General features: G+C 68.3%; 2 protein-coding genes across 3 annotated transcripts; one reads left to right on the top strand and one right to left on the bottom strand.

Moving 5' to 3' along the window:
• Nucleotides 1-62: 62 nt before the first annotated feature.
• Nucleotides 63-18,576, top strand: RBFOX3 (RNA binding fox-1 homolog 3; the record flags this gene model as incomplete). Of its 2 annotated transcripts, none has more annotated exons than XM_080356700.1 (12): nucleotides 63-164; nucleotides 12,031-12,276; nucleotides 12,873-13,085; nucleotides 13,551-13,604; nucleotides 14,134-14,226; nucleotides 15,232-15,292; nucleotides 15,587-15,640; nucleotides 15,883-16,015; nucleotides 16,565-16,604; nucleotides 17,198-17,259; nucleotides 17,527-17,605; nucleotides 18,532-18,576. In XM_080356700.1, the coding sequence occupies 12 exons, from the start codon at nucleotides 63-65 to the stop codon at nucleotides 18,574-18,576; spliced, it is 1,182 nt and encodes a 393-aa protein (XP_080212826.1). The 2 variants fall into 2 exon arrangements, with proteins under 2 accessions (XP_080212826.1, XP_080212827.1); XM_080356701.1 differs by having other exon boundaries at nucleotides 12,948-13,085.
• Nucleotides 18,577-21,423: 2,847 nt separating this feature from the next.
• On the bottom strand, nucleotides 21,424-25,946 carry ENGASE (endo-beta-N-acetylglucosaminidase; the record flags this gene model as incomplete). Its single annotated transcript, XM_080356335.1, has 14 exons — nucleotides 25,834-25,946; nucleotides 25,285-25,361; nucleotides 24,956-25,157; nucleotides 24,521-24,669; nucleotides 24,264-24,421; nucleotides 24,020-24,168; nucleotides 23,672-23,837; nucleotides 23,243-23,346; nucleotides 22,944-23,052; nucleotides 22,690-22,862; nucleotides 22,308-22,462; nucleotides 22,106-22,208; nucleotides 21,908-22,022; nucleotides 21,424-21,813 (listed from the first exon to the last, which is right to left on the bottom strand). The coding sequence occupies exons 1-14, from the start codon at nucleotides 25,938-25,940 to the stop codon at nucleotides 21,424-21,426; spliced, it is 2,157 nt and encodes a 718-aa protein (XP_080212461.1). The 5' UTR covers nucleotides 25,941-25,946.
• Nucleotides 25,947-26,925: the final 979 nt, after the last annotated feature.

Genomic DNA, 26,925 nt, shown 5'->3' on the forward strand with positions numbered 1-26,925 from the left:
GAGGATAGCGCTGTGCGGAAGAGGACGGACCCGCAAGCAGCTTCACGGCTACCTGTCGACACATGCTGTGCTCCATGGCTAACTCGGGCTGCCTCCTTGTCTCCAACTCAGGCATGCTTCCTCACTCTCTCCCCTGCCCTCCAGCCTTCCTCTACCTCCAACAGGTAAGTCACCCTCTCCGGGGGATTTCTTTGCTTTCCGGTTCACACGTGTTTTTGGCCGGTTTCCTCTGGTCGGAGGGTCAGAGCTTAACTGCTTCCAGCCCGGCCGTGGGGCCTCTCCGGCACTGGCCCCGCGGCACCAGCGAGTTCTGCCGCGGTGGCAGCTCACGGTCCTCCGCTGCGATTCCTTTGGGGTTTCTCCGGTTTCGCTGCCGGGGCCGGGGAGCGGGCTGGGATGCGGGCAGTGCAGCAGCAGAGCTGCCGGCGCGGGGCCAGCACGTTCCCTGCCTCGGCGCTGCTGCCCGGCAGAGGCGAGGGGCGCTGATGGATGCTCGGGTGAAGGAGCGAGGCTCCTGTGTGGCCTGAGCAGCCCCTGGGGAGAAGGGAAGGTGATGAGCTTGTGCACGCACACGCGTGTGCACGTATGTGTGTGCGTGTGCCATCGCGTCGTGCGTGTCTGCAGCCGGGCCACAGGGTCGAGCGTGTGTGGGTTTGTCTCGCTGTCGATAGGAAGGTGCTGCAGAGAGACCTGGGGGGTGATGGGTCCGGGTGACCCCCGCACCGGGCAGCCTGGCCAGAGGGTCCCCAGGCCATCGGTTTGGTCCTTGAGTTCTGGCCAGGGCACGCTGCCCCGCGGGGCGGCCGCGGGTCCCGCGCTGCGCCCAGCGCCGGGCGCCCAGGCTCGCCGTCCCGGGGGAAGCGCTGCTCCGAAGAGACAGCGATTTCTTCAAAAGCCTCTTTGCTGCGTCGGAAATCCCGTTTCCCAGCCAGGCGAACCGCTCCATTTGTGCTTTCAGGAGTTTAAAAATTCATAGCATCCTCAGCGCGCCCGGCGTGGCCTGCGCGGCTCCCCCGGCAGCCGAGGACGGGCGGCGCGGGTGAAACCCTCCTGCCCGGCGGGGAAGGGCTGGGCAGCGATCTGGTCCCGCGGGGTGTCCGTCACCCGCATCCCAGCGGGTTTGTGGCCGGAGCGTGGCTGTGGTGGTGGGGGCAGCGAGGCCCAGGGTCGCTCCATCTGCCACGCTGGAGATGGGGCTGGTGAAGCCGGTGCTGCTGCTGGTTATACAAGTGTAGCGGTGGCTGCGGCGGGTGCGTGGGGCTGGGGCTCGCGCAGGGGCTGCTGCAGAGGCCGGCCCAGCCGGGTGCGTGATTTATTGCGCCCTCCTGCAGGCACAGGCCGGGGAGAGCTGGGGCTGGGCTGCATTTCGGTCTCGGCTTCCCCAGGCTGTGCCGAGGTCCCCACGGCCGCTGCTCGGCTGCCCAGGCGTGTCTGGCACTGACCAGGAACCGTCCCTGAGCCTCTACCCGTCCCCAGGGACGTTTTCTGTCCCTCTGAAGAGAGCACATGGATGCTGTGAACCGGCAGCTGGCGAGGGGCCCGGAGCCTCCTTTGGAGCAGGCGGCGCCATGGGAGATGCCTTCTTCAGCCAGGATCCCTTTGTCCCCCGGATCCCCTTGTCCCCCGGGATCCCTTCAGCCCCGGCCGCCTGCGAGGGCTCGGCGGTGCCGCTCTCCCCGCAGAACACCCCGGCACGGACCGGCCGCGCTGCCGCCAGCACCGAGGCTGTGGCTGGAGCAGCGGGGACGGCAGCGCTGCAGGCGGCGGGGCGGCCGGGCCCGGCCGGGCCGGGCACCAGTGCAGCTTGTGGTCCCTGGGAAGGAGCAGCTTTGCTCCGACGCACGGCTCTGTGCACCAGCAGCTCCTGGTTCCCTCCCTGGTTCCCTGTTCGGTTTAATTCGACCCTCGTGTTCGGTGTCTCTGCCTCCCTGCTCTCCCAGAGCCTCCTGCTCCTTGGCAGCGGCACTAGGCCCGTGACCCAGACCCGAGGGGTTTATTAAGAGGTTTGCAGTTGGATTTTCACCCAGCCAGTGAGTGCGATGGAGGCCAAAGTCTCTGTCCTCTTCCCAGGGCTGGTCCCTTTGCTGAGGTTCTGCACCTAGCACTTGGGACGGGGTGTTCCTGGTGCGTGTTGCGAGGAGGTGTCGGGCAGAGGGACGTCACCGGTGGCTGTCACGTGGGGACGGGGCCCACGGCGCTGCCGCCCGCTCCTCGTCCTGCCCGGCTGAGCCACAGGCCTGCCTGGCGCCTGGGATCGGCTCTGCAGCACTTCAGCCCCGGTTCGCTCTGGGTTTTGAATCCGCACACCTTGAGCCCCCGGCTGGAGGAGCCCATGGAGCGATGCTGCCTCCGCCATCCGCACGTGCTCACCCAGCGCTCTCCAGCCAGCCCGGAGGGTGTGCGGTGTGGGGTCTGGGGGTCTCGGTTTAGACCCTGGTTACAGTTCCATGGCTGGAGTATGTGTGTATGTAGGGAGGTGGATGTCCCACGGGGAGCTTGTTGGCGTTTGCCGTGTTTGTTCTGAGAAGCTGCAGCTCCCCAGCCCGGCACTTGTGACAGCGCCAGCATCTGAAGGAATGACCGAGAAATGAAGTTGTCTGCAAAACTTCAGTCAGCCCAGCACAGGGAAGGTCCAGCGGCTGCCGGGCTCCAGCAGCGCAAAGGGCTCACCCCGGCTGCTGCGGGCGCCCGGCAGCTCACTCAGCTCGGCTCCCGTGCAGCTGTGCAGCGCCCCGCTCCCACCGCAGGAGCCGTGGGTCCCTGCGCTCCATGGGGTGCAGTGTCCCGCTTTCGCCGCAGGAGCCGTGGGTCCCTGCGCTCCATGGGTGCAGCGCCCCGCTCCCGCCGCAGGAGCCGTGGGTCCCTGCGCTCCATGGGGTGCAGTGTCCCGCTTCTGCCACAGGAGCCGTGGGTCCCCACTCTCCATGGGGTGCAGTGCCCCGCTCCCGCCGCAGAAGCTGTGGGTCCCTGCGCTCCATGGGTGCAGTGCCCCGCTCCCGCCGCAGAAGCCGTGGGTCCCTGCGCTCCATGGGGTGCAGTGCCCCGCTCCCGCCGCAGGAGCCGTGAGTCCCTGCGCTCCATGGGTGCAGTGCCCCGCTCCTGCCGCAGGAGCCGTGGGCCTCAGGGTAATGTGTAGCTCTTGCTCAGCAAGGACCTGGGTGCACAGGGAGACTTTGGTGCTGCATTTCATTGGCAGAGGAATCAGCTGCTGCTTACAGGTGCTACTGCTGTAATTATAAGCAAGCAGCTAATTGCTCCAGGACAAGGCGCGGTGCTGACCTGGAACAGACCCGCACCCTGGTGCTTGGCATCGGCGCTGGAGCGCGGCACAGCCCGGGATGTGTGTGGGGCTGGACATGGGTGCGAGCTGATGTGCAGGGGGGCTGGAACCTGCCACCAAGAGGCCCCCGCGCTCTGCCCCGGGGGCGTCTCGGTGCCTGCGGCTGCACCGCTCAGCCGAGGGGGAAGCAGCCTCCGCAGTGGGCTGCTTGGAAAATTCCTTTCCAAAAGGGCTGCTGCCAAGTTTAGCATATAATATTTTTAGGGAGCAAGTCTATTCCGAGCAATATTGTAGCATGTTGCACCAGTGAGTTCGTTTCGAAGCTGGTTTCTCGCGCTGCTCACGCGTCGCGGAGCTGTGGTGCCCAGCGTGGCGACTCCCGCGCGGCCGAGCGCCGGCGCTGCCGTGGCCGCCGTGCCTGCGTGGCAGAGGACAGGCCTGAGAGCCGCAGAAAGCATGTTTGCCTTTTTTTAATATCTTGAAAACACTGACATTCATTTTAGCTTTGCAAAGCTGGTTTTCCCGCTCTAGCTGTAATTTAGGCCTACACTGCCTGGCGATGCTCTTTTTATAGGTATATTCCTATTTTAGTACTATAGTGATGGGTGAATGAGTAGATTAAATTAGATTTAGTATCTATCATTCTTGGAGGCGTCGCAGGCGGTGGCGGGGCACAGTGTAACAAAGCAGAAGGGCTGATGAGCAGAGCAGGCGCTGCCCACGCCGGCTCCCCCGAGCCGCAGCCGCCCTTGCTCCGGGCCCAGCAGCCACGTCGGAGAGTGCATTTGGAAACAGATTTTCCTGCACTGCCCCAGAACAGCTCCGGGTTTGTCCCCCTGGCACCTTCCAAGTGGTGACCAGCTCCGGTGTCCCCACCCCAGCAGCCTTCGCATCCCGGCTGCGCGGCGCAGACCTTGCGAACGGGCTCTGCGCAGCATGGGCAGGACGGGCTGCGGCCCGTGTGAGCAGCTCTGCTGGGGTGAGCTCCCTGGCAGCCGTCGCCCGTCGCACCGAGCGAGGCGAGCGCTGGGAGGGGAGCCGGCCGCAGGAGGACGGTTGCAGAGACGGCACCGGGAGCAGCGCTGGTGCTGCCGGGAAGATGGCGCTTTGTGGAGCTGTTGGGGTCAGTGCCTGCAGAGCCGGGTCCCGCTCCCACCCTCGGGGTGTCAGCCATTCCCCTCGGTCAGAGCGCCGGGGCTGCCGTGCCGCAGTCCCAGGAGCGCTCCCGCCGCCTTGCGATGGGTGCCGGGCTGGAGCGTGTCGGCAGAGCCAGGGCGGCCGTGTGCGCACCGGGTCCCGTGGCCGGTGCATGCCGGCAGGGCCGGGCTGGCGGTGGGCTCGCTGCAGGTGTGGGGTGCTGGCCCCGGGATGGGGGCAGGCCTGGCTGCTCCCGCTCCCCTTACCCGCGTGCAGAGCTTGTGGCACTTTGTCATGATTTTCCCTGTCTCGAGCAGCAATCCCTCACCGCCCGTGTTACCCGAGGAGAAAATTACACATAAGCTGACATGATTGCTGCGGCTCCCGGCGCCCGCGGCAGCTCGTCCCCGGCAGCGCGGGGGGCACACACACCGCCTGCCCCCGGCTCCTCACCCTGTGCCCCCCATGATCGCCTGCCCCTGCAGCTGAGCCGCGGCAGAGCCGAGCGGAGGGGACTGGTGGTGCCGAGGTGACACAGCAGAGAAGCCCCGTGGCAGAGCCCTGGGCTCGGCTCCCCGTGCGCCCCATCCTGCCTCATCCGCTCGCGCCCCCTGCTCCGCGCTGGGCGTTGTGCTGGGGACCGCGCTGCTCCCGGTGTCCCGCGGGGCTGCCCCAGCTGGGGACACCCCTTCGGTGGCTTTTGGGTCTGGGTGAGGCTGCTGTTTCCTGGTAGATTTCTGTCCCTATCCTGTCACCCGGGCTGGCCGGGGCTGCGGTTGGGACATGTTGTGCTGGTGGGGCTGGAGCTCCGGCCAGGGGTCAGGGCCGTGCTGAGCTCTGGCCCCGGGACCGAGACGCCGGGGGGCAGCCCCATTCTGGAGGGTCCCGCATCCCCTCCCGGCTGCGCTCGCCGTGGCCCCCCCCGGCTCCGGCCGCAGCCTTCAACAGCTCTTGGAAAAATCAAAAATGGGGAGAGAAGAGCGGAAGCAGGCGGCAGTGGCAGCTTAGTTGTGATCTGCATTGTGTGGGGAGCTCTTAATTAGAGCTAATTAGACTAATTAACTTGCAAATGAGAAACTCATCTCTTTCTCCCTTTCTTTCCCATGAAAAAATAAAAGAGACGAACAACAAGATAAATATTGAGGCTAATTAGTTTGTACCTGCTGCAGAGCCCCTCCAGCTCGCAGGGTGCCCTGTCCCCACCAGCCTGCCCGGTGTGGTCCCCGTCCTGCCGCCCTTGCAGTGGCCGTCCCCACTCAGGGCTGGTCCCACTGCAGGGCACGGCTGCCCACGGCCCTGCAGTCCGCTCACCATCCTCCGTGCACCATCGTGCCCCGGTGCCTGGCAAGGATGGGACCTGTGGCCGGGGGCAGCGGCCGTGGTGGCCGTGATGGCCAGTGCCACGTCACGTCCCGGTACCCTCCCCACCCACCTGTCCGGGCCTGGAGCCGGGGGTTCCCTCCGCGGCACCGCGCGGTCCCGGCTGCTTTCCAGCTCTTCCCTTGCGGCATCTCCAGTTTCCCCCTCGCTCTGCTGCCGCAACACCCCAGGGGCTTTGTTAGCACAACCCGGTTCAAATGTCTGATTAGTCTTTAGGAGATCGAGGGGTCAATTTTCCACAGCTCCTTCCTCTCCATTTAACTAATTTAACTGCGCGATTGTTACAAATTTCATTTTATTATAGCCCTGCTTCTCAGTCCAATTGAATTACCAAAATCTCATTTTCTCAGAAGTGCTGAATATGTAATTAGAGGAAAAATTATGCTCCTCAGTGCCTATTAGAGAGGGCTGCGTGAGAGGGCTCGTCCGGGCGCGCAGGTGGGTCCGTGGTTCCCCAGCACCCGCGGTGGCCGGGGCGAGCGTGTGCGTGGTGAGGTGACGGTGACGGTGGCGGGGCTGGGGGTGGGCTCCTGGGAGGTTTTGCAGGAGTGGGCCAGGGCCCGGGCAGCGCTCGCCGGCTCCGCAGGGACCTGCGGCCATGGGGCAGGTGTGGGGTGGCAGCTGGAGCTGGCGCGGTGCTCACAGGGGTGGTGAGGCCAGCAGACCTGGCCGTTCGTCCTGCTGCTCGCCATGTCTTGTGATGGCCACCGGTGTGCTGCAGCTGGGACCCACGGGCTGGGACACGCTGTCCCCTCCAGGGCCCCCTGCGCCCCTCGCTCTGTTTGCACCAGGGACAAGGCGCCCTCGGCCTCTCCCTGAGCTCAGCCCGTGTCTGGCTGCTGCTGCCAGCGCTGGGGAGACGGCGGCTGCCCCGGGGCTGCTGGCACAGCCATGCGCCGGCCTCCAGCGCGGTGGCTCACCCCGGTGCGCACAGCGTGGGGCGCATGAGTCCCTGTGCCGGATGCTGCGGGGTCTGCAGGGCCCAGGAGGAGCAGGTGGCTCAGGTGGGTGCTGCAGGGGACTCAGGTCCTCTCCAGCCCGTCCCTGTGCCCGGGGCTGCAGCCGAGCTTGTGCCTCATGTGCCCGCCTGTCCCAGACCCTTTGGTGGCTGTTGGGGACCGAGCGTTGCCAAAGCTGCATCCGCCGGGTCTGTGTTTTTCTGGCGTGCCTGGAAGAGCCGTGCCGGGGAGCCGGCCTGCCCGCGCCTTCAGCAGCGGCTGCCCGGGACCCGGGCTGCTGCGGTGAGCCTGGCAGCGCTGGCTTTGCCAGGCCCCGCTCGGGAAGGACAGCGCTGCATGTCCCGGCGCCGCGGTCCTCCCCCTCGCTGCGGGCCTGATCCTGGCGGTGGTGCTGCCCAGTCCCTGCCCGGCACAGCGGCGCAGGTACACGCGAGCTTGGGAGGTGTCGGCTGTGCGCACGCTGGGGGCAGCCAGGAGCCCCCCCAAGCACCCCTGTCTCACCTCGGTTACACAACGTTATCATTTCATAATACTCTAAAATATACATGAAGTTGGCTGAATGCAGATGAAATTGCACCATTTACTTCATGAATATTTCATACAGTCTCAGCTCCAAAGTTTCCGGCTGGCAGAGCCGGGAGCCGGGGCCGGGCCGTGCTGCCCCTGCCCCGTGCAGGCGGTGACAGGGACACGCAGGCAGCTCTGTGCCCAGCACCCAGGCTGGCGTCTCGTTCCTGCTCCTGCTGGGTATCGCGTGGCTGCTGCTGCCGCGTCCTCCTCCGTGGCACCGCGGGCGGCCGGGCTGTGCTGGGACCCCAGGCCGAGGGCAGGAACCAGCCCCGCTGCCCGGCAGCTGCCCTCTCGCAGGGTTTGGGGGCAGAAGGTGCCGGGACAGCCCGGAGAAATGGTCTTTTCCCACACCAGCCGCCTGCCCTGCGCTGTCACTCGTGCCCGTGGGGTCCTGCCCGCGCCCCGTGGAGCTCCCGCTCGGGACCCCGGGTGGATGCTCTGGCCCCCCCGCCTCCCCGGGAATGAAGACGTTAAACATGGCGGCTGCTGCCTCCGGCCCCCGTGGCTCCTCACCTTCCACCGCGCTGCCCGGGGGCCGCCCCCGTGTCCCCCCGGCTCTCTGTGGGACCGTGGTGGCCCCGTCCTGGGGAGGAAGCGCGACCTGCTGCCGGCCCCGCCGGGCCCTGCGGCGAGCAGGGCTGGTCCCTGCTGGGGCTGGGGCGTCCCTGCAGCCAGCACCCCGACCCCCCCCCCCACCGCAGCGCGGGGCTCTGGCTGGTGCCTGCGTGGGGACGGTGCTGCTTGGTATGGATGGTGCAGCTTTTTGGGTAATGAAATATTCACAGGTCAGTGATTCTGTGAGAAATGATGGGGATCAGTCAATTCCTTTTCAGGGAGTAATTTTCTTCCCCTTCACGGCCTCTGTTTCATGTTGACAGTCATTAGCATGAGCGAGCGGTCAGATCGAAGGGAGGACGCCGTGGCTGTCACGCAGATGAGCCGTGCGGGGCATGGCCTTGTGGCAGCCCACGGTGACGGCACAGCCGTGTGGCACCTGGGCCCTCCTGCTGCCCCTAAGGCATTTGCCGAGCCCATCTCTGCCACCCGGCGCAGCACAGCGTGGCTGCGCCGCTCCGGTCCCTGCCCGCGCCCCGGTCCGTGCCCGCGCAGGCGGGTCCCGCCACGGCGGCACCTGCAGAGCTGCCGCAGCGGCGAGCGGCCGCCCCGGCGCGGGCACAGCGGTGGCTGGGGAGCCCTTGGGGAATTGCTCAGCTCCCGTCTCCGAGTGGGGCTCTGACCTGGCGCTGTCGGTGCGGCGAGGGGACGCGGGCGGGCGCCGGGCCGGGCGCAGGAGCCGCCCTCGATGCCAGTGCTCCCGCAGGGTGTGCTGCCTGCGGAGGCTTTGCGGCTCGGAGGGGCATCTGAGCGGCCTCCTCGGGTGCTGCGCTGGGGCTGCCCGGGCCGAGGCAGAGCGGGGCGGGCTGAGGTGGCAGGGTGGCCGTGAGGCTTCTGGAGGAACCTCTGGGCATGTTTGTGGCGGCCGCGGGGTTGCCGGGAGGGAAGCAGCCCCGGGCCCGGCCACCGCCTGGGTGTGAATGGTGACCGTGGTGCGGCTGAGCGGGGCACGGCTGCCTGGCCCGGGGGGGCCACCAAGCTGCCTGTCTGTGGCTGGAGGTGTGTGGCAACGGGTGACAGTTGCTCGTGAGCGGTTGATAACTCGGAGCTGTCACATGGCACCTCCGCACCGTGCCGGCAGGACGCCCACTGTGGGCAAGGTGTGGCGGCGCATCGCGGGTGCCTGCTCGTTAGTACAGGTGCTCCGTGCTCGGCTAATTGCTCAGACATGTCCTCTGCATTCGGGGGCTCCTGGTGTGAGATTTTCTTAAAAAGGAGCAAATGTTAAAAATGGCGTCGTCAGCCCTGAGCTGACAGGCACAATCACCGAAGTGCGGCGTCGGCAGGAACCGGCCCCACGCGCTAAATGACTTGAAAGGAAATGGCCTGGATTGTGCTGAGGAGGCAGAGTGCGGTGGGGAGAAAGCAAGTGGAGCAAACAAAAAAACTTCATTAATTAAAGAAACTCGTTAATGAGGGACATTTAATCAGCTAAAGATGATCTCCACCCCCTGCCTGCTGCGGCAGCCGCTGTGCGGGGCTGGCGGCGCGGGCCGAGCCGTGCGCTGGGCAGGGGATGCTGCACGGGGGACCCGCGGGTCCCACAGCTCCGGGAGCGCCATCCTGCACCCAGCTGAGCGGAGCTGCTCCCGGGGGCTCCGGCACCGCGGGCCCCTCGGTGCGGTGCTGTGCCAAGGAGCTGGGAGGCAGCGGGACCCCCGCCAGCCTGTGGGACGCAGCAGTGCGTGCCGCGCTGCCCGGAGCAGCTGCTCCCCTCGGCAGCGAAGGCCTCGGCTCCCTGTCCCAGCCTCTGCGCTGTCCCTGGGGCCGCGGTGTTTTGGCACAGGGCTGTGCCGCAGCCCTGCTGGTGTCCCACCGGGCAGCACAGGTGACAGGGTGCTGCTCGCACCCCCTGTGCCATGTTCGGTACTGCCAGCTTTGCTCCATGCTCAGTCTTGGGCACCACGCTAATCTTCTGTCTCATTTACTAAATGAGGGCCATGGGCCATTAGTAATCAGAATTTCTTGTAATGCAAGTGCAGGAAGCCGCCCCACAAAGCGCCGCGCAGAAGCATCCCCTGTGTCCCCGGGAGGGACACGCGGTGTGTGAGCAGGGATACCTGTCACAGCCCTGTCCCTGGCACCCGTGGGACGGCACTGTGCCGCGGGCTCCCCGCATGGCCGCGCACTCCGAACATGGCGCGCCCCGGGCTGGGAGCACCGGGTGCAGGCTGGTGCAGTCTGGCTGCCTCCCCTGGGGTGCAGAGGTGGGTCCCCAGGACCCCATGGGAACTCAGTGCAGGAAGGGACCCGGGGAAGGGGCGGCCATGGGGCCGGGGCTCCCGTAGCTCTCCCGGGGGGAGCAGAGGGGCCCCAGGGCTGCCCAGGATGGGGCTTTTGCACAGCGCAGCCCGGAGCAGCGGGCAGGGGAGGACGCAGGCGGCGCAGGCGGCGTGGGCTGCGGAGCCGAGCAGCGGCTCTTCCCCTTGACATCAATGAGCATCGCGCAGCCAAAGCTGTCACTGTCCCACTCCCGCGGGGCCCTGGTCTCCGCGTGGGGACGGCCAGGCAGCGCTGGCAGCTGTAGATCTGCGCCTCTGCAGCACCAGCGACAGCGAAACAGGGGAACCTAATGGTCCCTGAATGAAATAATACTCGGGCTGACAAGCACTGCGACAGCCCTAATTAATAACAGATATGAACACGGCTGTCGGGACGGGCTGGGGAGGAGCCAGCGGGGCCCAAGACCTGGGCAGGTGGGGATGGTCCCTGCCCTGGCACCCATCTGCGTCCCCCTGCCCACTGGCTCTTCCTGCCTGGGCACCAGTGCCTGTCCCCGCAGTGGCGGTGGCTGACCCTGCCTGGGGTGACAGCAAGGACGAGTGTCCAGCGCAGAGTGCTGCCGGCGGCTCCTGCTGCCAGCTCTGGGCACGCGGGAGGGAGTGTCGGGCACGGGGGATGGCGCCGTGACTGTTCGGTGTCCGCCTGCTCCCGGCACCGGCAGCGGAGCCAGGCTGAGTGCAGAATGGGCCCCTCCAGCCGATGGGGGGGGTTTGCGCCCGCGGGGCGCCGGAGCGCTGCCCGTCTGCCCGGCGCAGGGGCCGTGCCGGGGGACCCGCCGTCCTGCAGCACCGGCAGCCGCGCTGGCAGGTGCGCTGGCTGGCGCGTCCCCAGCCAGCTGAGTCAGCACGGGCAGGCGCTGGCGAGGCTGCCCGTGACTTGCAGATCTGGAGTGGGATTATTCACGCTGGGTTCGCATGTGGTCCCTGCTGTGCCGCCGGTGCAGGCTCTGCCGCCTCCCTCGCAGGTGCGACGGCCTTGCCGGCTGGGGACATTGGCTGGCAGCGTGGCCCCCCCAGCTCTCCCCTGCCAGCCCCCACACCATAAATCGACTGCACACACAATTAAGGAGCTTGTCTCCACAGGCTGAGCCACAGATGTATTTCATGGGCGAGAGGCTGCCGCGGCGGGTTGTAAAGCATCCGAGGGGCTGCGGCGCTGCCAGCGGGGGCTGCTGCCGGGCACCGCGGCGGGCGAGTGGGTGTCTGCGGCACATGCATGCGCAAGGGGGCAGAGTCTGTGGGTGCACAGGGCTGTGCGGATGGATGGTGGGTGGGTGTGCAGGACAGACTGACACGCTGTGCCCCCAGCAGCAGGCAGCCCTCAGCCCCAGCGCAGGTGCAGCTCACCTCGTTTGACCAGGGCAGCCAGGCCAGCTGCGTTAGAGCAAAGGGCCTAATCAAATATTTAGCAGTTAATTGATCCCTATCTGGTGTTTGCCAAGGAGCCATCACCATCCCTTCTCTCCCCACTGCCTCCCCAACCTCGCTGCCACCGCGGTGCCGGCAGCCCTCCGGAGCGATGCTGCCCCGGTTTCCCTCCCCGAGGAGAGGGCGATGTGCTGGCTCCCCAAGTTAAGCCGTGTGGGGGGCTCCGTCAGGAGAGGATGGGGGCTCAGCTGCCAGCGGTGTGAGCCAGGAGCTGCCGTGGCACAGAGGCAGCCCAGGGTTTGGTGGGGGTACACCGAAAGCTGGGGAGTGCTGGTGCTGGGGGCCGAGGGGCTGGTTGTGGGGACCAGGACCCCCCTCGGGGCAGGTCTCACCCTGGGGGTGGCGGTGGGTGAGGGGGCTGGTGCCGCTGTCTCGGCAGGGTAACCAGGACGCCACGGCTCCGCCGGACGCGATGGCTCAGCCCTACCCCCCGGCCCAGTACCCCCCGCCCCCCCAGAACGGGATCCCCGCAGAGTTCGCGCCGCCGCACCCCCACCCCACGCAGGACTACTCGGGGCAAAGCACAGTGGCGGAACACGCCATGAGCCTCTACACACCAGCACAGAGCCACGCCGAGCAGCCGGGCACCGACGCCAGCACACAGTCCATCGCAGGGACGCAGACGGTACCGTAAGACGGCAGCACCGGGGACGGGCAGCAGTGCCGTTTGGCCGCGATGCCACAGGGTGCCGGGCTGGGGGCTGCGGCCCCCGGCTCTCCCCTCAGAGCCCCCCCACCATTTCTAATCCCTTGTCATCTACCTGCTTGGTTGCCGGCCCACCACATCGCTCCATTCTGGTTGTAACACAGCGCCGGGAAACGTGCTGAGCTCAGCGCGGCAGCAGCAGCCCCGTGTGTGGGCTCTGGCACCCTGTGTGCCGCTGTCACCGTCTCCGGGCACCATGTCACCACGCTGAGCAGGGTTGCAGAGGCCAACGCGAGGCCACCCGGTGCTGGCTGGCTCTGCAGTGGGTCACCCCTGGCCCTGGCCCTGGCCCTGGGGTGTGCTCTGTGCCCCCCCACGCTCAGCCCCTGGTTCCCGGCACCACACTGGGGTGGGTGATGCCCCAACCCCGTGGGTGGGTTCCCCAGGCTGGGGGTTCCCCACCTCCCCGCAGGCGGAGATCCCCTCCCGCACCCCCAGCTCACCAGTCTGTGCGGGGTGGTGCAGGGAGCGCCGGGACCCCCCCGCGCCCCTCCCGAGAGTGGGGAGGGGGACAGTCCCTGTGCCCGGGCCCCGCCGGGGGCCGCGGGGCTGGCGCGGTGGGGGCTGATGGCCGGCGGTGCTTCCTGCAGCAGACAGACGAGGCGGCACAGACAGAGAGCCAGCAGCTACACTCCTCAGACACCACAGACAAGCAGCAGCCCAAGAGGTTACATGTCTCCAACATCCCCTTCCGATTCCGGGACCCCGACCTGCGACAAATGTTCGGGGTGAGTCCGGCGCTGCCCCCCCACCCATGTTCCCTGCTCTCAGCTCAGCGCTGCCCTGTGACACCGCGGGGACCCCGGCACCGTCCCGTCCCCAGGGCCTGTCCTGCCCAGCCCTGGGGTGCTCGGGCACCTCCACGCCACGGCCCGCTGGGAGCCGGGGTTTGCAGGATCTGCACCCTCATTAACAGCTGGGCTGTTGGACCAAAGCCCATGCGTGGAGGGGAAGTGACACAGAGCCCTAGTGTCCCCCCTTGTCCCCTTCCCTGCCCTCATTAGGATTCAGAGCGGTGCAGGCTGGTGGGATTTTGGGTTGATGCTCCTCAAGTGCTGGAGGAGCAGGCGCCCTGGGCGGGATGGGGCTCTCCCCTGCCGGCGCTGAGGGGCCCCACGCTGGTCCCCAGGGCAGCCCTGGGCGTGGGACGGGGGCTCTGTGGGTGCTCACCCTGCTGCTCTCTCTGCTTGCAGCAATTTGGGAAGATCCTGGACGTGGAGATCATTTTCAATGAGCGGGGCTCCAAGGTGGGTGCTGCCCGTGGCTGGCACTGTTACCGCGAGCTCCGGGGAGGGGGCCGGGGGAGCCGGGACGCCTGGGGGCTCCTCTGCCTGCGCTCCCCTCCTCTCTTGCCCCCCAGGACCCGGGCACAGGGTGGACCCATGTCGGGGCACCCCTGTCCCGCTGCCCTGTGCTGGCCGGGGGGTCATGAGGGTCCTTGTGCCCCAAGCACCAGAGGGAGGGGAGGGGAGGGCTCACTCTGCCCATGCCTGCGCAGGCAGCTCGTGTCCCTCTGTGTGTCCTTGTCTCTGTTGTATCTTCCCTGCTTTCTGTGCCCCTCTCCCAGACTCTTCTCCCAGCTCACGGGGACGCTGGGGCCTCAGCCGGGACCCCCGGAGCCAGCGGGGGCCCCAGCCTGGGCTCTCTGTCTCTGCACTGCGGCAGCCTCATCTCCTGCGCCAGCTCTCCTGATTCACCCCCTCTCTCTCTCTGTCCCCGCACCCTCTCTCTGTCTCTCTCTGTCTCTTTCTTTCTCCTTTTCTCCTCTGCTCACAGGGTTTTGGGTTTGTAACTTTTGAAACTAGCACAGATGCCGACCGGGCACGGGAGAAGCTGAATGGCACCATCGTAGAGGGCCGGAAGATTGAGGTGCTCAGATAAGTGCGCTAGTGCCATGGCTGCGTGCGGCCGCGCTGCCCGGGGCTGTGGCGGGGCAGAGCCGGGGCCGGGGACGCTGGCAGCCCCGGGTCCTGCCCGGTCCCACGTGCCCCGGGGAGCCGTGCCCAGCGCGTGCATGTGTCCGTGAGCGCGCACGGGAGCATGTGTGCATGGGGAGGCCGTCACCGGGCACGAGGAGCGTCCAGCTCCAACGAACCTGTGGTGTGCGGGCAGGGCTGGGGCACTGGCCTGGGCTCTGGCTGCGTTTGGCTGGTTCCAGAGGGGTCTGGTGGACCCCGCTGCCTGCAGCCCCCTCTCTGCCCTCCACAGAGAGGAGAGCAGGAGGAGAGCAGAGGGGCTCTGCTCGCGGCTCCGCGGGCCGTGCCCCGGCCCGAGGGGGCAGGGTGTGCGCAGGGCTTTGTGCCCGCTGTGCTGCCCAGCCCCAGGCTTTGTTCCCCAGCCAGGCAGAGGGTCGGCTCCGCACCTCGCTGGCGGTGGGGAGCAGGGCAGCGTGCAGCTCTCCCGGCAGCGCTGAGCGCAGGAACGACAGCCCCGCGATGCCCTGTGGACAGGCCCTGCCTGTTGGAGAACATTGGCCCAACACCACGGGCAGGAGCTCTTGGGTGGTGCGGGTCTGACCTGGGCTCCTGCCTCAAGCGCGTTCTCCCTGCGGGCAGGGTCAGGAGGGCGACGGGGCAGCCAGGCCTGTGGCAGCATGCGGGAGCTCAGCCAGAGCACGGCACCATGGCGGTCACATCGGCCGCCAGCCTGGCCGACGCTGGTTGCTGGAGCTGGGCAGGAGCTGCGGGCCTGGGCAGGGCTGGTCCCGGCAGGGCTCTGCAGGCAGGGGCTCCTCCCGTCCCCCGCACGCCGGTGTCCTTCGCTCCAGCACCCGAAGCAGCAGCGACGCGCCGAGCGTGGCCGAGCGGGCCCTGGAGCGTGGCCCTCGCAGCCCCGGCGCCCGCAGGCACTGAGCCCCGTCCTCTCTCTCCGCAGGTGAACAACGCCACGGCCCGCGTCATGACGAACAAGAAGGCTGCCAACCCCTACACCAACGGTGAGGGCGGCGGGCAGGCGCTCACGGCCGGGGGGTTGCACTAAGTGACGTTTAAAGGCCCTTCCAACCAAAGCAGTCCGTGATTGTGCGGTCCCCGGGCAGGCTGTGCCGAGCTGCAGCAAACGCCTCGGACAGCCGTGAGAGCGGCTGCTCCCTCCCCAGTGCGGGGGTGCAGCCCGCCGGGGCACCCTGGCCCTGCAGCCGCCTGGGGACGGAGCTGTGGCTCGGGGGCGCAGCTGGGGGGGCAGCGCTGCACCGAGGGGCCCCGGCCTGACCGGCTCTCCCTGCCCGCAGGCTGGAAGCTGAACCCGGTGGTGGGAGCAGTCTATGGCCCCGAGTTCTACGCAGGTAACGTCCGAGTTGGCGCTGGTCCTGCCGCGGGTCCCCCCGGCCGCCAGCTCCGCGCCGTGTCCAACTGCGAGCAGCCCCGGCCCCTCTCCCGCCCCCCTGCGTGTGCAGCCCCCCGGCCCCGGTGTCCCCGCAGGGCTGTGTCCCTGCAGGCCGGGGGACACAAGGCGGGTCTGGGCTGCAGGGTCCCGGCCGTGCGCTGTGGGGAGCTGCTGCCCATGTTTGTCCCCTCCCTCCTGCAGTAACAGGGTTCCCGTACCCCGCCACGGGGACAGCCGTGGCCTACCGAGGGGCGCACTTACGGGGACGAGGACGTGCTGTCTACAACACCTTCCGGGCCGCGCCGCCGCCGCCGCCCATCCCCACCTACGGCGCGTGAGTACCGGGCGGCGGGGGCACCGCCTGCCGCGGGGGGTTTGTTTGCCGCCATGTGGCTCCCGTTTTGCTGCCATCAGCCTTGGCTTGCCAGGCTCCCATGCTGCAGGAAGGAGCTGCAGCTCCCCTGGCTGGCCTTGGGGCTGTGAACCCCTCGGGCTGCTGCCCCCCTGGGAGCCCCCCCGCTCGCAGCCTCCTGTGCCCCAAGGCAGGGACGGTCATTCCAGCCGTGTGGGTTGGTTGAACAGAAACACCCTCTCCCGGCACGCCGGCCGCGCTGGTGTCAGGCACGGCCCTGGCGCCCTGTGGCTCCCAGCAGCAATCGCGCCCCAGCATCCTCCAGCCCCATGACACCCCCTGCCCTTGGCCGTGCCCGCGCCCGTCCCCACATCCCCGCCCTCCCTGCCAGGAGTCGCAGCCCCGGCCCTGCCCTCGGCTGCCTGGGCGCCCCCCCTTGCCGCTCGGCCGCTCCCCCAGCTTGCCGGCTTCACCCCAGCCCCTCTCGGCCGGTGACGCGGGCAGGCGCTGACACCTCTGCCTTGTTTGCAGGGTCGTGTACCAGGACGGGTTCTACGGGGCCGAGATCTATGTAAGTGCCGTGCCTGGGTCGGGGCCACAGCGGGGACCCTGTGCTGGGGCAGGGGGCGAGTGGCAGCGGGCGAGTGGCAGCGGGCGAGTCGCTCTGCCCCAGCAGCCCCTTCCGAGGGCAGCGGGAGCCCCAGCGCAGCGCGGGCGGGAGCGCGGCCCCTGAGCAGGCGGGTGACACCGTGCGGGTCCCGCGCCCCCGGACACCCCCTCGCGGGGCCAGCGCCGGGTGGGATTTACAGCCCCGAGCGCCGGTGCACTGTCTTACACTAGCATTTAACCTCCATATTTAAGAAGCCAGTGGCGATATTTCAGGCGGGCGGCTGAAGGATTTATCTAACGTGACACCTCATTAAAGCGATCAGGGAGGTGACATTCTCTCCTCTGGAAATTTAATTTTTTAAGGTTAATGTTTGTGAAAGCCCCTGGGGAATGGTAATGAGGCTGGTGTGTGCCTGGTGGCGCAGGCATCGGCTCCCCACAGGGTCTCACCGCTGCTCATGGCAGTGCCTGGGGGGTGCCCAGCTGCCCCAGCCCCCCCAGCCCCCTGCACAGGTGCTGCCCCCCACCCTGACGCCACCTCTCCCTCTGCTGCAGGGGGGCTATGCTGCCTACAGATACGCGCAGCCGGCAGCAGCAGCGGCAGCGTACAGCGACAGGTAAGCACCCCGTGCCACCGGCATCGCTCGGGGGGTACAACCCGTGTCACCCCCACCCCCCAGTCCCACACATCGCAGCCTCTGTGCCCTGTGGGACAAGGACAGAGCCAGGCACAACCAGGGTGTCCTGCAAACCGGGGTCCCAGCGCTGCCCCCAGGGCCTGGCACTGGGCAGGCAGAACCAGGGGGTGCAGCAGCTGGGGGGGCTGCTGAGGGGAGACGGGCCCCCGACCCCCGTTGCTAACGCCCGTCATTTGTTTACGGCAGTTACGGCAGAGTGTACGCAGCGGCAGACCCGTACCACCACACTATCGGCCCCGCCGCCACGTACAGCATCGGCACCATGGTAAGAGCAGCCCCGCGGCCGTTCTTTGCATCTGGTGCCAGCTGCAGCCAGCCCGGGGAGGGGGGCCCGGCACAGCAGCACCAGGAGCCCGCGGGGTGCCAGGGGGGGCGAGGGGCACCGGGCAGCCCCGCGCGTGGGGGCTGTGGGAGGGCAGCAGGGGCAGTAGCAGCGCAGCCCCTGCCTGGCTCTGTCTGTGGGCAGGCGAGAGAGGAGCCCCCCCGTGTCCCCACCCCACACACCCCGTCACACCCGGCCAGCCCTCCCTGCACTGGCCGCTGCTGGGGGGCGCAGCTGCCCCCGCGCCGCCCGCTGGGCAGCACCCCAGGGCCCTGCCCGGGGACCGGGACCCCCTGTCCCCTCCCCGGTGCGGGGCCGTGTCCCCAGCCCACCCGCGGCCACACGCAGGGAGCACAGGCGTGCAGCCCCCGCCCCGCGGCGCTCAGCTAACTTCACTACCAGCATCAAAGATGAAAAATCCCACTCTTGGGCAGGATCCCAAAGCCAACTTGGTTTCTTCCTTCCTTTTTTTGACACCCCTGGTTGGGGCTGGGCTGCCAAGAGCCCCTTGGCACCCGCGGTCCCAGGCGGCCTCTGTCCCACGGGGATGGGCAGGGCCGGTCCCAGCCCAGCGCTGCGGTGGGGACGGGGACGGGCTCCTCTGCGGCCACCGCAGGCGGGTCCCGGGGCAGCCAGCGCTGTGCTAAGGGCACCGGGGCCCAGGGCACCCCGCAGCCCCCAGCCCATTCCGGGCCCCAGGGCAGCACTCGCAGCCCCGGGCACCCGCAGCCCTGCCCGCCCATCGCACCCCAAGGACAGAAGTGATTTGGTGTCATTTTAAAGAAAGAAAAAAAAGTAAAGAAGGGAAGAACTGGGCTTTGCCTGTCTCTCGAATACTGATTGGCTTTTTTTCATCTTTGATGTTGCAGGCTAGTCTATACCGAGGAGGGTACAGCCGCTTCACTCCCTACTAGCAAGACAGACCCAGCCCCTCCCTCCACTAACACTGGCTGCCCAGTAGCACCAAACCCAGCCAGGCAGCCAGAGCCGAGACCGAGCTCTGCAGGAACCGCGGGCACTGCCCGGGCTGGGCCGGGCTGAGCTGGGCCGGGCTCCACACAGCCCCACAGCCCCGCCCGTAGGGTTTCCTCGAGCCGCTCCGTCCCGCCGCCCACGTCTCCCGCACCGTCCGCCTGCCCCGCACGTCCCTGCGCCTCGGGGTGCTGCCGAGCGCCATGGGGCGCGGGGCTGACCCTCGGCCCCCGCAGCGCCCGCTCCCGGAGCCGGGGGCCCCGGGCAGCCTCCCCCGGCCCGAGCCCCAGCGGGCGCTGCCCTGGCTGGGGTCAGAGGGCTCGTCCCCCGCGAGGCAGCAGGGGCTGCTCTGCCCACGGGCACCCCTGGCGCAGCAACTCTGCCCCCCCATAGCAGAGACAGGAGCTGGCGGGGGCTGCTGCGTGCTCCTCGGGGCCGGGAGCTGTGGGGCGGGGGCTGGCAGCGCGGGCGGGGGGCACGGTGTGGGGCTCAGGGGGCAGGGCTGGTGCCCGCGTCCCTCCCAACCAGCAGCTCGGCCAGGCTGCCCCTCCGCTGCTCCAACAAAACATCCGCCTCTCTGTTTCTGTTGTAGTGAAACCGCGACCGTTTCCTTCTGGGACCAGGAAGGGCAAAAAATCCACACACACAAAAAACTAAAACATAAAAAAATCTAAAGCAAAGCAACAAAAGAAAAAAAAAAAAGCAAAGCGGCAACAGGCAAGTGAAAGCCCCACACTGTCCACACGCAGCGAGCGAGTCCCGGAGGAGCGCCGCGGCCAGCACGGACCGGCCGGACTGGCCCCTCCGTCCCCGGCCCCGCGCAGGGAGGGAGAGCCGGAGGCAGAGCCGAGCGCGGGGGGCACGGAGGGGCCTCCGCCCGCCCAGGCGCCGGGCCTGGGCACCACGTCTTCCTTTCCGCCCCAGCGCGACGCCCCGGGGGTGCCGGCGGAGCGGAGCGGCACGCCGCCCCTTCCCCGGCGCTGGGGACTGGGCGCCAGGGCGGGAACCCGGCCTCGTGTTCCCCCAGCTCCAGCGTTTGCCGGTCATCAGTGTGTCGAGTGTGCGAGGCCTCGGCTCCCGCGCGGAGCTGAGGTGGCGGCGCAGCTGCTTTGCTGAGGCACTGGGTGTTGCAGGGGGACGAGCCTCTGCCTTTTAAAGGGAATTTTTGTTAAGAGGAGCTTGCAAGACGCTTGTGATCCCTTTCCCCTCCCTCCCCTCCATCCCCTGACGCATCCGGGGCTCCCACCCCGCAGGGAGCAGCCCTGACTGCTTGCGGCCCCCGCGCCGGGACGGGACGGGGCCTGGCCCGCTCCCCCGCTCCACGACGCGCTGATGGCCGCCCGTCCCTGCGCGAGACAGCGGGACCCCGCCAGCCCGCAGCGTGGGGTCTCAGCCGTGGCATCGCCCAGGACTGGGGGCTGGCGTCGCCTGCAGGGCCCAGCCCAAGCCCCGGGGTCGGTCTGCAGCAGCCGGTGCGCCGGGTCCGGTGCTCATTGGCACCGAGCGCTGCGAAGCCCCGTCCCGCAGGGTGGCCCTGCCCTCAGCCCCCCACCCTGCGTGGCTCTGCCACTCCTTGAACCTCACTTTATAGTCTGCAGACGCCCCTGATGCTCCAGCAATGAGCTCCCCCTTTTCTATTCCCGGTGTACATAGCCCTGGCCACCCCAGCCCTGCGCCCCCCCTGTACAGAGCTCCTTCCATCGCTGTACTGGCTTCTTCCTTACAGCAAACTCCCGTGCCGGCTGCCGGCGTGCAGGCTGGTGCTGGCCCATCCTGTATGCTTCAAACGTGTGACCATTCTAATAAACAGTATTATTATTATTATTATTATTATTATTATTATTATTATTACAAGGATTATTATTATTATTATTATTATTATTATTATTATTGAAATTATTAATAAAGACTTCTTTCTTCAACCAGGACGACTCAGGTTTTGACTGGCACGGGGGCATGAGGCCGCGGCTGGCACAGGTCTGGCTGTCCTGGCGCAGTGCTGGCAGGGGGCTGCGGGGGGAGCCCAGCGGGGCTCTGGCCTTGCCACGGCAAGGCAGCGGGGTGCCGGCACGGCGAGCCCTCCCCTGGCTGCATGGGGCCCTCCATTTTTCAAACCGTCAGATAATTCATTTCAGAGCAAGTCCCCCACCAGAGGAGCAGGAGCTTAACTGCTGACATATTAATTTTCCTGAGCGGGAGCCAGCATTGTCTGTGGGCCTGGGCCGGCGCTCGGGGGGAGCTGGGGCTGGGCGACCCTGCTGCGCGGTGCGCTCGCCTGCCTCCCCGCCTGCTAATTGCTTGCTCACCAGACTGTGAGAAAATAATTGCTGCTATAAATTTTCTGTCCTTCTCCGTGTAAGGTGTCCCGGGGAGGCCGGCGGAGCAGCCGCAGCCCTGGGGACGGCAGTGCCGGGGGGTCGCTCCGCGGCGGCCTCAGTGGGGGCCACACGGGGCTGGGGGGCTCAGGGCAGGCGGCCGCAGCCGGGCTGCAGGCAGGGGCTGCAGGCAGCGCGCCGGCAGCGGGTGCAGTCAGTGCAGGGTGCAGCAGCGGGACGGGGGTCCCCGCGCGGCCCCCCGCGCGCTCCCGGCCGGCACCCAGCGGCCCCCGGCGAGCGCTGAGCCCAGCGCCGGGCTTGGACATGAGGGACCCGCCGAGCCCGGAACACGAAGTGCAGCCCCCGGCCCGGCCCCACCCCGCCCGCCGGCGCGGAGCAGACACGGACGCGGAGCAGACACGGACGCGGAGCAGACACGGACGCGGCGCTGCAGCGCGATCGCTTTAATGCGGCTCAGCTGGGGCCGCCCGGGGCGGAGTACACCAGCACCAGCCGCCCCCAGCGCTCCGGCTCCGCGGGCAGCTCGTCGCGCAGCAGCGGCTCCACCAGCAGCTCCAGGCGGCAGGACTGGCCGGGCGGCGGGCGCGGCACCGGCAGCCCCACGGCGCGGAAGCGGCACCCGTGCGCCAGCCCCAGCGGCCGCGGGGCGCTCTGGCCGCGGGGGCAGCGGCCGCCCAGGCTGAACACGCGGAAGCCGCCGGCGCGGCCGGGGGGGAAGGTCCAGCGCAGCGTGAGGCTGAGCGAGAGCTGCTCGGGCCCGGGGCCCTCCTGCCACCAGAGCTGCGAGGCCGCCAGGCTCTGCACCTGCGGCGGGGCGGCCGCCGCGCTGGCCGCGTCCAGCACCTGCGGGGAAGCGCGGGACGGTCGGAGCGGGGCCGGGGGCAGCGGGCAAACACCAGCCGCCCGGCCGGCGCGGCCGGCAGCGCGGGGCACTCACCCGGACCTCCCCGAGGAGGCAGGTGAAGGGCAGCTCCTGCGCGCCGGGCTGCTGGCGGGACACGAGCAGGGACAGGTCTCGCAGGCTGCAGTCCTGCAGCTCCAGCTCGTAGTACCTGAGAGCGAAGGGGCAGAGTGGGCAGGGGGCCCCGAGCGCCCACGCCTGTCCATGCTCACGGGGTGCCGGCAGGGCACTCACCGGCTGGTCCAGCCGTGGGAACCGCGGTCACAGGCAGCGAGCAGCTTGGCGAGGCTGGGTGGTGGTGCCGGGAGGAACCGAGGATGGTGCCGGGCGTTGGGCTCTGCCAGACGGAGCAGGGTCAGGGGGACAAGGGGCTGAGCTGGTCACACCCCACAGTGGATGCTCCCTGCAGAGACCAAGGAGGGGACAGAGTCCTCACCAGGCAGGGAGGTGACATTGCCCTCGTAGCAGATACCCGAGTTCGAGGTGGTGAGCTCCAGCGAAACTGCGAACCCATCAGGGTGTGACCCCTCCAACTTGTAGAGCAGGGTCAAGAAGACCTTGGGGGGTGCCGGCATCTGCAAAGAGAAAAGGCTGATGACCCCAAATCCACCCAGAGAGAGACAGAGAGAAAGAGAGGAGAGAAAGAGAAGGTGCATTGGGTTAGGTCTGCTGGACAGTGCGGGCAGAGCCCTGTGGCACATTCACCGCAGGGCCCCAGGGTCACACAGCTCTGCCCGGGCCATGTGGGCCATGCCGTGCCGGCACGGTGCCAGCCCCGCACTGAGGAGGTGGCGAGAGGGCTTCACCCTCCGACTCACCGGACGGCCACGCGCTCCTCGCCGGCGGGGATGGTCCCCTGCACCCTCAGGGAGCTGCCCCCGCTCCAGGCGTCCTGCAGGCAGCAACTGGTGCTCAGTTTGCCCTCGCGCTCCGGGTAGAGGGGCTGGATCTCCTGCGCGCTCAGGTCATACCAGGGACCGGCCTCTTCCTCCTGTAGGATGGGGTGAGCTGAGCCAGGAGCAGGGACCCCCTGCCCAGCCCACCCGGGGTCAAGCCGTCTCCCCATGCTCACCTTCCCGGCCAGGAACCTGCTGGTGCCCATGCCCAGGCTGAAGGAGGTGGCGAGCGGCAGCGTGCAGATGCTGTGCGTGGGCAGGTACTCAGCCAGCGAGGCCCAGAATCTGGAGGAAGAGGTGTGTGTCCGAGCAGAGCCCCCTGCGCAGCCGCTGCCCGGGCACTGGGGCCAGCCTGGTCCCGGTGGGCAGCCATGGTCTCCTGGCAGTGCCGTCCCACCGCCCGGCAGCCACCCCAGCCCGCGGTGCCCCCAGGCCCGGCCCCCGCCACGGCCCCCGCCCGCCGCGCTGCGCTCACTTGTTCTCGTTGTGCAGGAAGTTTTCCTCCCCCAGGTGCTCGTAGACCCAGCCGGGAGCGAAGATGGCCGCGGAGAGGCCGTGCTGGCGGATCAGGCGCAGGGACTGCGGAGACAAGGCGTGAGCAGCACGGGCCAGGCCAGGTGGTCACCTTGTCACCTGCCCTCTCCCCCCTCCCCAGGTCCCCACTGGCCCTGTCGTGGGGCAGGACAACACCGTGCAGATGTGCTGCCGCACCTCCCTCTCCAGGCACTGCAGCACCAGGGTTCCCCAGCTCCCCCTCCATGCATGGCTGGCAGCCCAGCGGCTCTGGGTTCCCCCCTGCTCGCCACTGCCCCCCGGGTTTGCAGCCCAGCCCGGCGCAGCCGTCGGCGGGAGCGCAGAGCAATGCGGGAGGCCCAGTGCCCTGGCCTGGCCCCAGCTCACCCACCTTGTTAGTGTCAAAGCCACCACCGATCACATCCCCGCGGGCAAAGACATCAACGCCAACGTAGACGTCAGTGGTGCGTGGCCCGGCCAGCGCACGCGTGCGCTCCAGGTGTTCCTCCTTCCAGTTGTAGTTGGTGAACAGCCCGTCACAGGCATCAAAAAACACCCTGGGGGACGAGGGCCAGGGTGGTAGAGTGGGCGCTGCAGCTGTCCCCACAGACCAGCACACCGAGGGCTCTGCAGGCCGTACCCTGAGCGCCGCCAGTGCTGGGTTTGGGGTGGGCTCACGGCCCCCACCTGGGCAGCTGGGGCCGGTTTTGCCTGGGTGAGGTGGCAGGGCCCAGCTCACCTGTTCTCCTCGTTCAGCTCGTTCTGCCATTTCAGCGTGCCGCTCTGCAGGATGCTGTCATACCAGATCACCAGCCCGCCGGGCACAGTGCCGTGCACCTGCGCTGTCAGGTGCCGCAGGAAGGGGGGCAGGTTCCCCACCGCCGCCGCCTGGCAGGGGACAGTGGGGACAGGTGGGCACAGGGTGGGCGAGGAGCAGTGCGAGGGCAGGGAGGTGAGCAGGGCAGGGCAGCACAGCAGCTCACGCTCAGTGTGTTCTCCAGGTTGACCAGCCAGCCGTCGAAGCCGTAGTGCTGCGCGATGCGGGCCAGCTGCTCGCCCACGGCGCGGAACGCCTCCTCCCCGCCTGCCAGGAACGCCTCGCACAGCCGCTCCCCGTCCGTCCACTCCGTGATGAACGTGCCTGGGGACGTGGCGAGGGCAGTGTCAGCAACGCACCCCAGCAAACCCGCCACACGCCTGGGGCTCCCCAGGCCCAGCCCTGCCGCGGCCCTGCCCTCACCCAGCACGGGAACGCCGTTCCTGTGTGCCGCGTTGGTCCAGCACACGGGCGGGATGGTGACGGTGTGGTGACTGAAGTAGACGAAGATGTCGATGTACCGCCAGTGGTAGAAGACGTAGGGGTTGCGTGTGGCTGAGCCCTGGATGAACCTGCAGGGGCAGAGGGAAGAGTGTTGGGCAATCCGGGAAGGACGCCCGCAGACGGGCTGGGCAGGAGCCTGACTCACGCCCTGGGAGCTGGCAGAGCGGTGGCGCTGAGCCGCCCCCGCGGACCCCAGCGAGGGCTGGCCTGAGCCAGGTCACTGTTCTGCAGCCGAGAGCCAAACCCCTCCCGCCCTGCCCGCCTGTGGGCAAACCGGCAGGAATCGAATGAAGCGGCAGCAGCGGTCTGGGGTTTGAGGTGCTGAGCTCTGCTGTCACTTCACCCAGCACGCACCTGTCCTCCAGGTACCCGCCGCGCATGTCATGGCACACCAGCGTCCGGGGCCTCTTGCTGTGGAGCGGGGGCTGGCGCTTCGCCAGCGGCACAGCGGAGACGTTGAACTCGTCATTGCCGTCGGGCTGCCAGCACAGCAGCTCCTCCAGGCTGGACAAGAAGAAGCTGATGGGCTCTGTCGTCTTGGTGTCGAAGTACCTCGCTGGGACAGGTGTGGAGATGTGGGACGGGGTCACCGGGGAGCGCTGCCCGTGCGGCTCAGCACCGGCACCGACACCGGCGCGGGGGGACCCAGGGGCGCAGCGAGCGCCCTCCCCGCGGTGCCTCACCTGGCAGGGGCTGCGGGCGGGTGCTGATGGTGTCGTGCAGGACGGTGGTTCCCCGGGGCGCCGTGGCCGGCTGGAAGCTGCCCGGGGAGGGCGGTGAGAGCCGGGCCACCCGGAGCCATCGCGGCACCCGCCGCCGGGCCGGGCCAGCACCGCGGCCAGCGCCCGATCCCACCCAGCACGATCCCGGCCCCGATCCCATCCCGTTGCTGATCCTGATCCCGATGCCGACCCCGATCACATCCCGATCCCGGCTCCGACACCGATCCCATCCCTATCCTGATCCCGGTTCCGATCCAGAACTCACCCTGATCTCGATCCCGGCTCTGACGCCGATCCCATCCCGTTCCCGACCCTGATCCCGAGCCCAGCTCCGATCCCTTCCCGTTCCTGATCCCGATCCTGACCCCGGCTCCGATCCTGATCCCGATCCAGGCTCCGATCCCGATCCCATCCCATTCCCGATCCTGATCCCGATCCCGGCTCCGGCCCCGATGCTAATCCCATCCCGGTCCGGATCCCGGCGCCGCTCCCGCCCGGCCCCGCGCCCACCTCCGCCGCCGCCGCCCGGCCCGCTCCGCCTCCGCCTCCGCCGGCTCCTCCGCCGCGGCCTCGTCCCTCTTCCCGCGCCGCCCGGGCCCGTCCCGCGCCTCCGCCATGGCGCTGCCGCTGCCCGCACTGACGGCGGCGCCGGCCCCGGCCAGGCCCCGCTCTCCCGGGGGCGCGGCCCGCGGGGCTCCGCCCGCCCGGCCCCGCTCCGCCCGCCCGGCCCCGCTCCGCCCGCCCGGCCCCGCCCCGCCCCCAGCGCCCGCCCCGCCCCCAGCGCCCGCCACGGGCCGTGTCCCGGGTGCAGCGGGTGTCCCGGGACGGGCCGTGTGCGGGGATGGGCTGCGTGTCCCCGAACAGGCCCCGCGGTGCAGGGCAGCTCCTCCACCGGTGCTGCGGTGTCCCCGGGGCCAGCGCCATGAGGACAGCCGTGCCAGTGCCCTGGAGGTGCTACCAGTCCTGGAGAGCCTGACCAATCCCGCTTGGACCCGCACCCACCCGCCGGGCTCTACTTAAGCTCAGCCCCGAGCTCTGCCTCCATTCCCTGCGGTGCCGATGCTGCTCTCCAGCTGCCGCTCTGTCCTGCCCTGGACCCGCCCATCCTGACCCAGCTCAGCCTCAGAGCTGCTCACCCCCATGGAGCTGCCAGCTGATCTGATCCGACCCTTGGTAAACCCGGCCACCATCCCAGCCTGCCCTGCCCGCGGGCCGACGAGTCTGGTACCGCGCTCAGCTTCCAGCTCCCTGGCCCCTGGGGAGCAGTTGGGCCTTGCAGAGCCTGGCTCAGGTGTCCCTGAGGTTGGTCTGTCCTTCCCTTCCCACCAGCGGCTTGGCGGTGCTGTGCCAGCTCCTGGCTCTCAGGGAGCCCCTGGACCCTGGGAGCAGGAACCTGCCCCGAGCTGCCTGGAGCTGCCGCAACCGCAAAGCAACGGGACACACTGAAAATGTGAGCAGGAAAATACTGTGGGGTGTTTAATGTGGTCACAAGCTGCACAGAGAGAGCAGGGGACAGCACGCTGCCCCGGGCCCTGCTCCGCCATCGCGTCTACAGAAACACAAAGCCTGGCCAGCAGATATAACTGAAGGGGAAGCAGCTGA

The sequence above is a fragment of the Nesoenas mayeri genome, assembly GCF_963082525.1.
Source record: "Nesoenas mayeri genome assembly, chromosome: 19".
NCBI lineage: Eukaryota > Metazoa > Chordata > Aves > Columbiformes > Columbidae > Nesoenas > Nesoenas mayeri.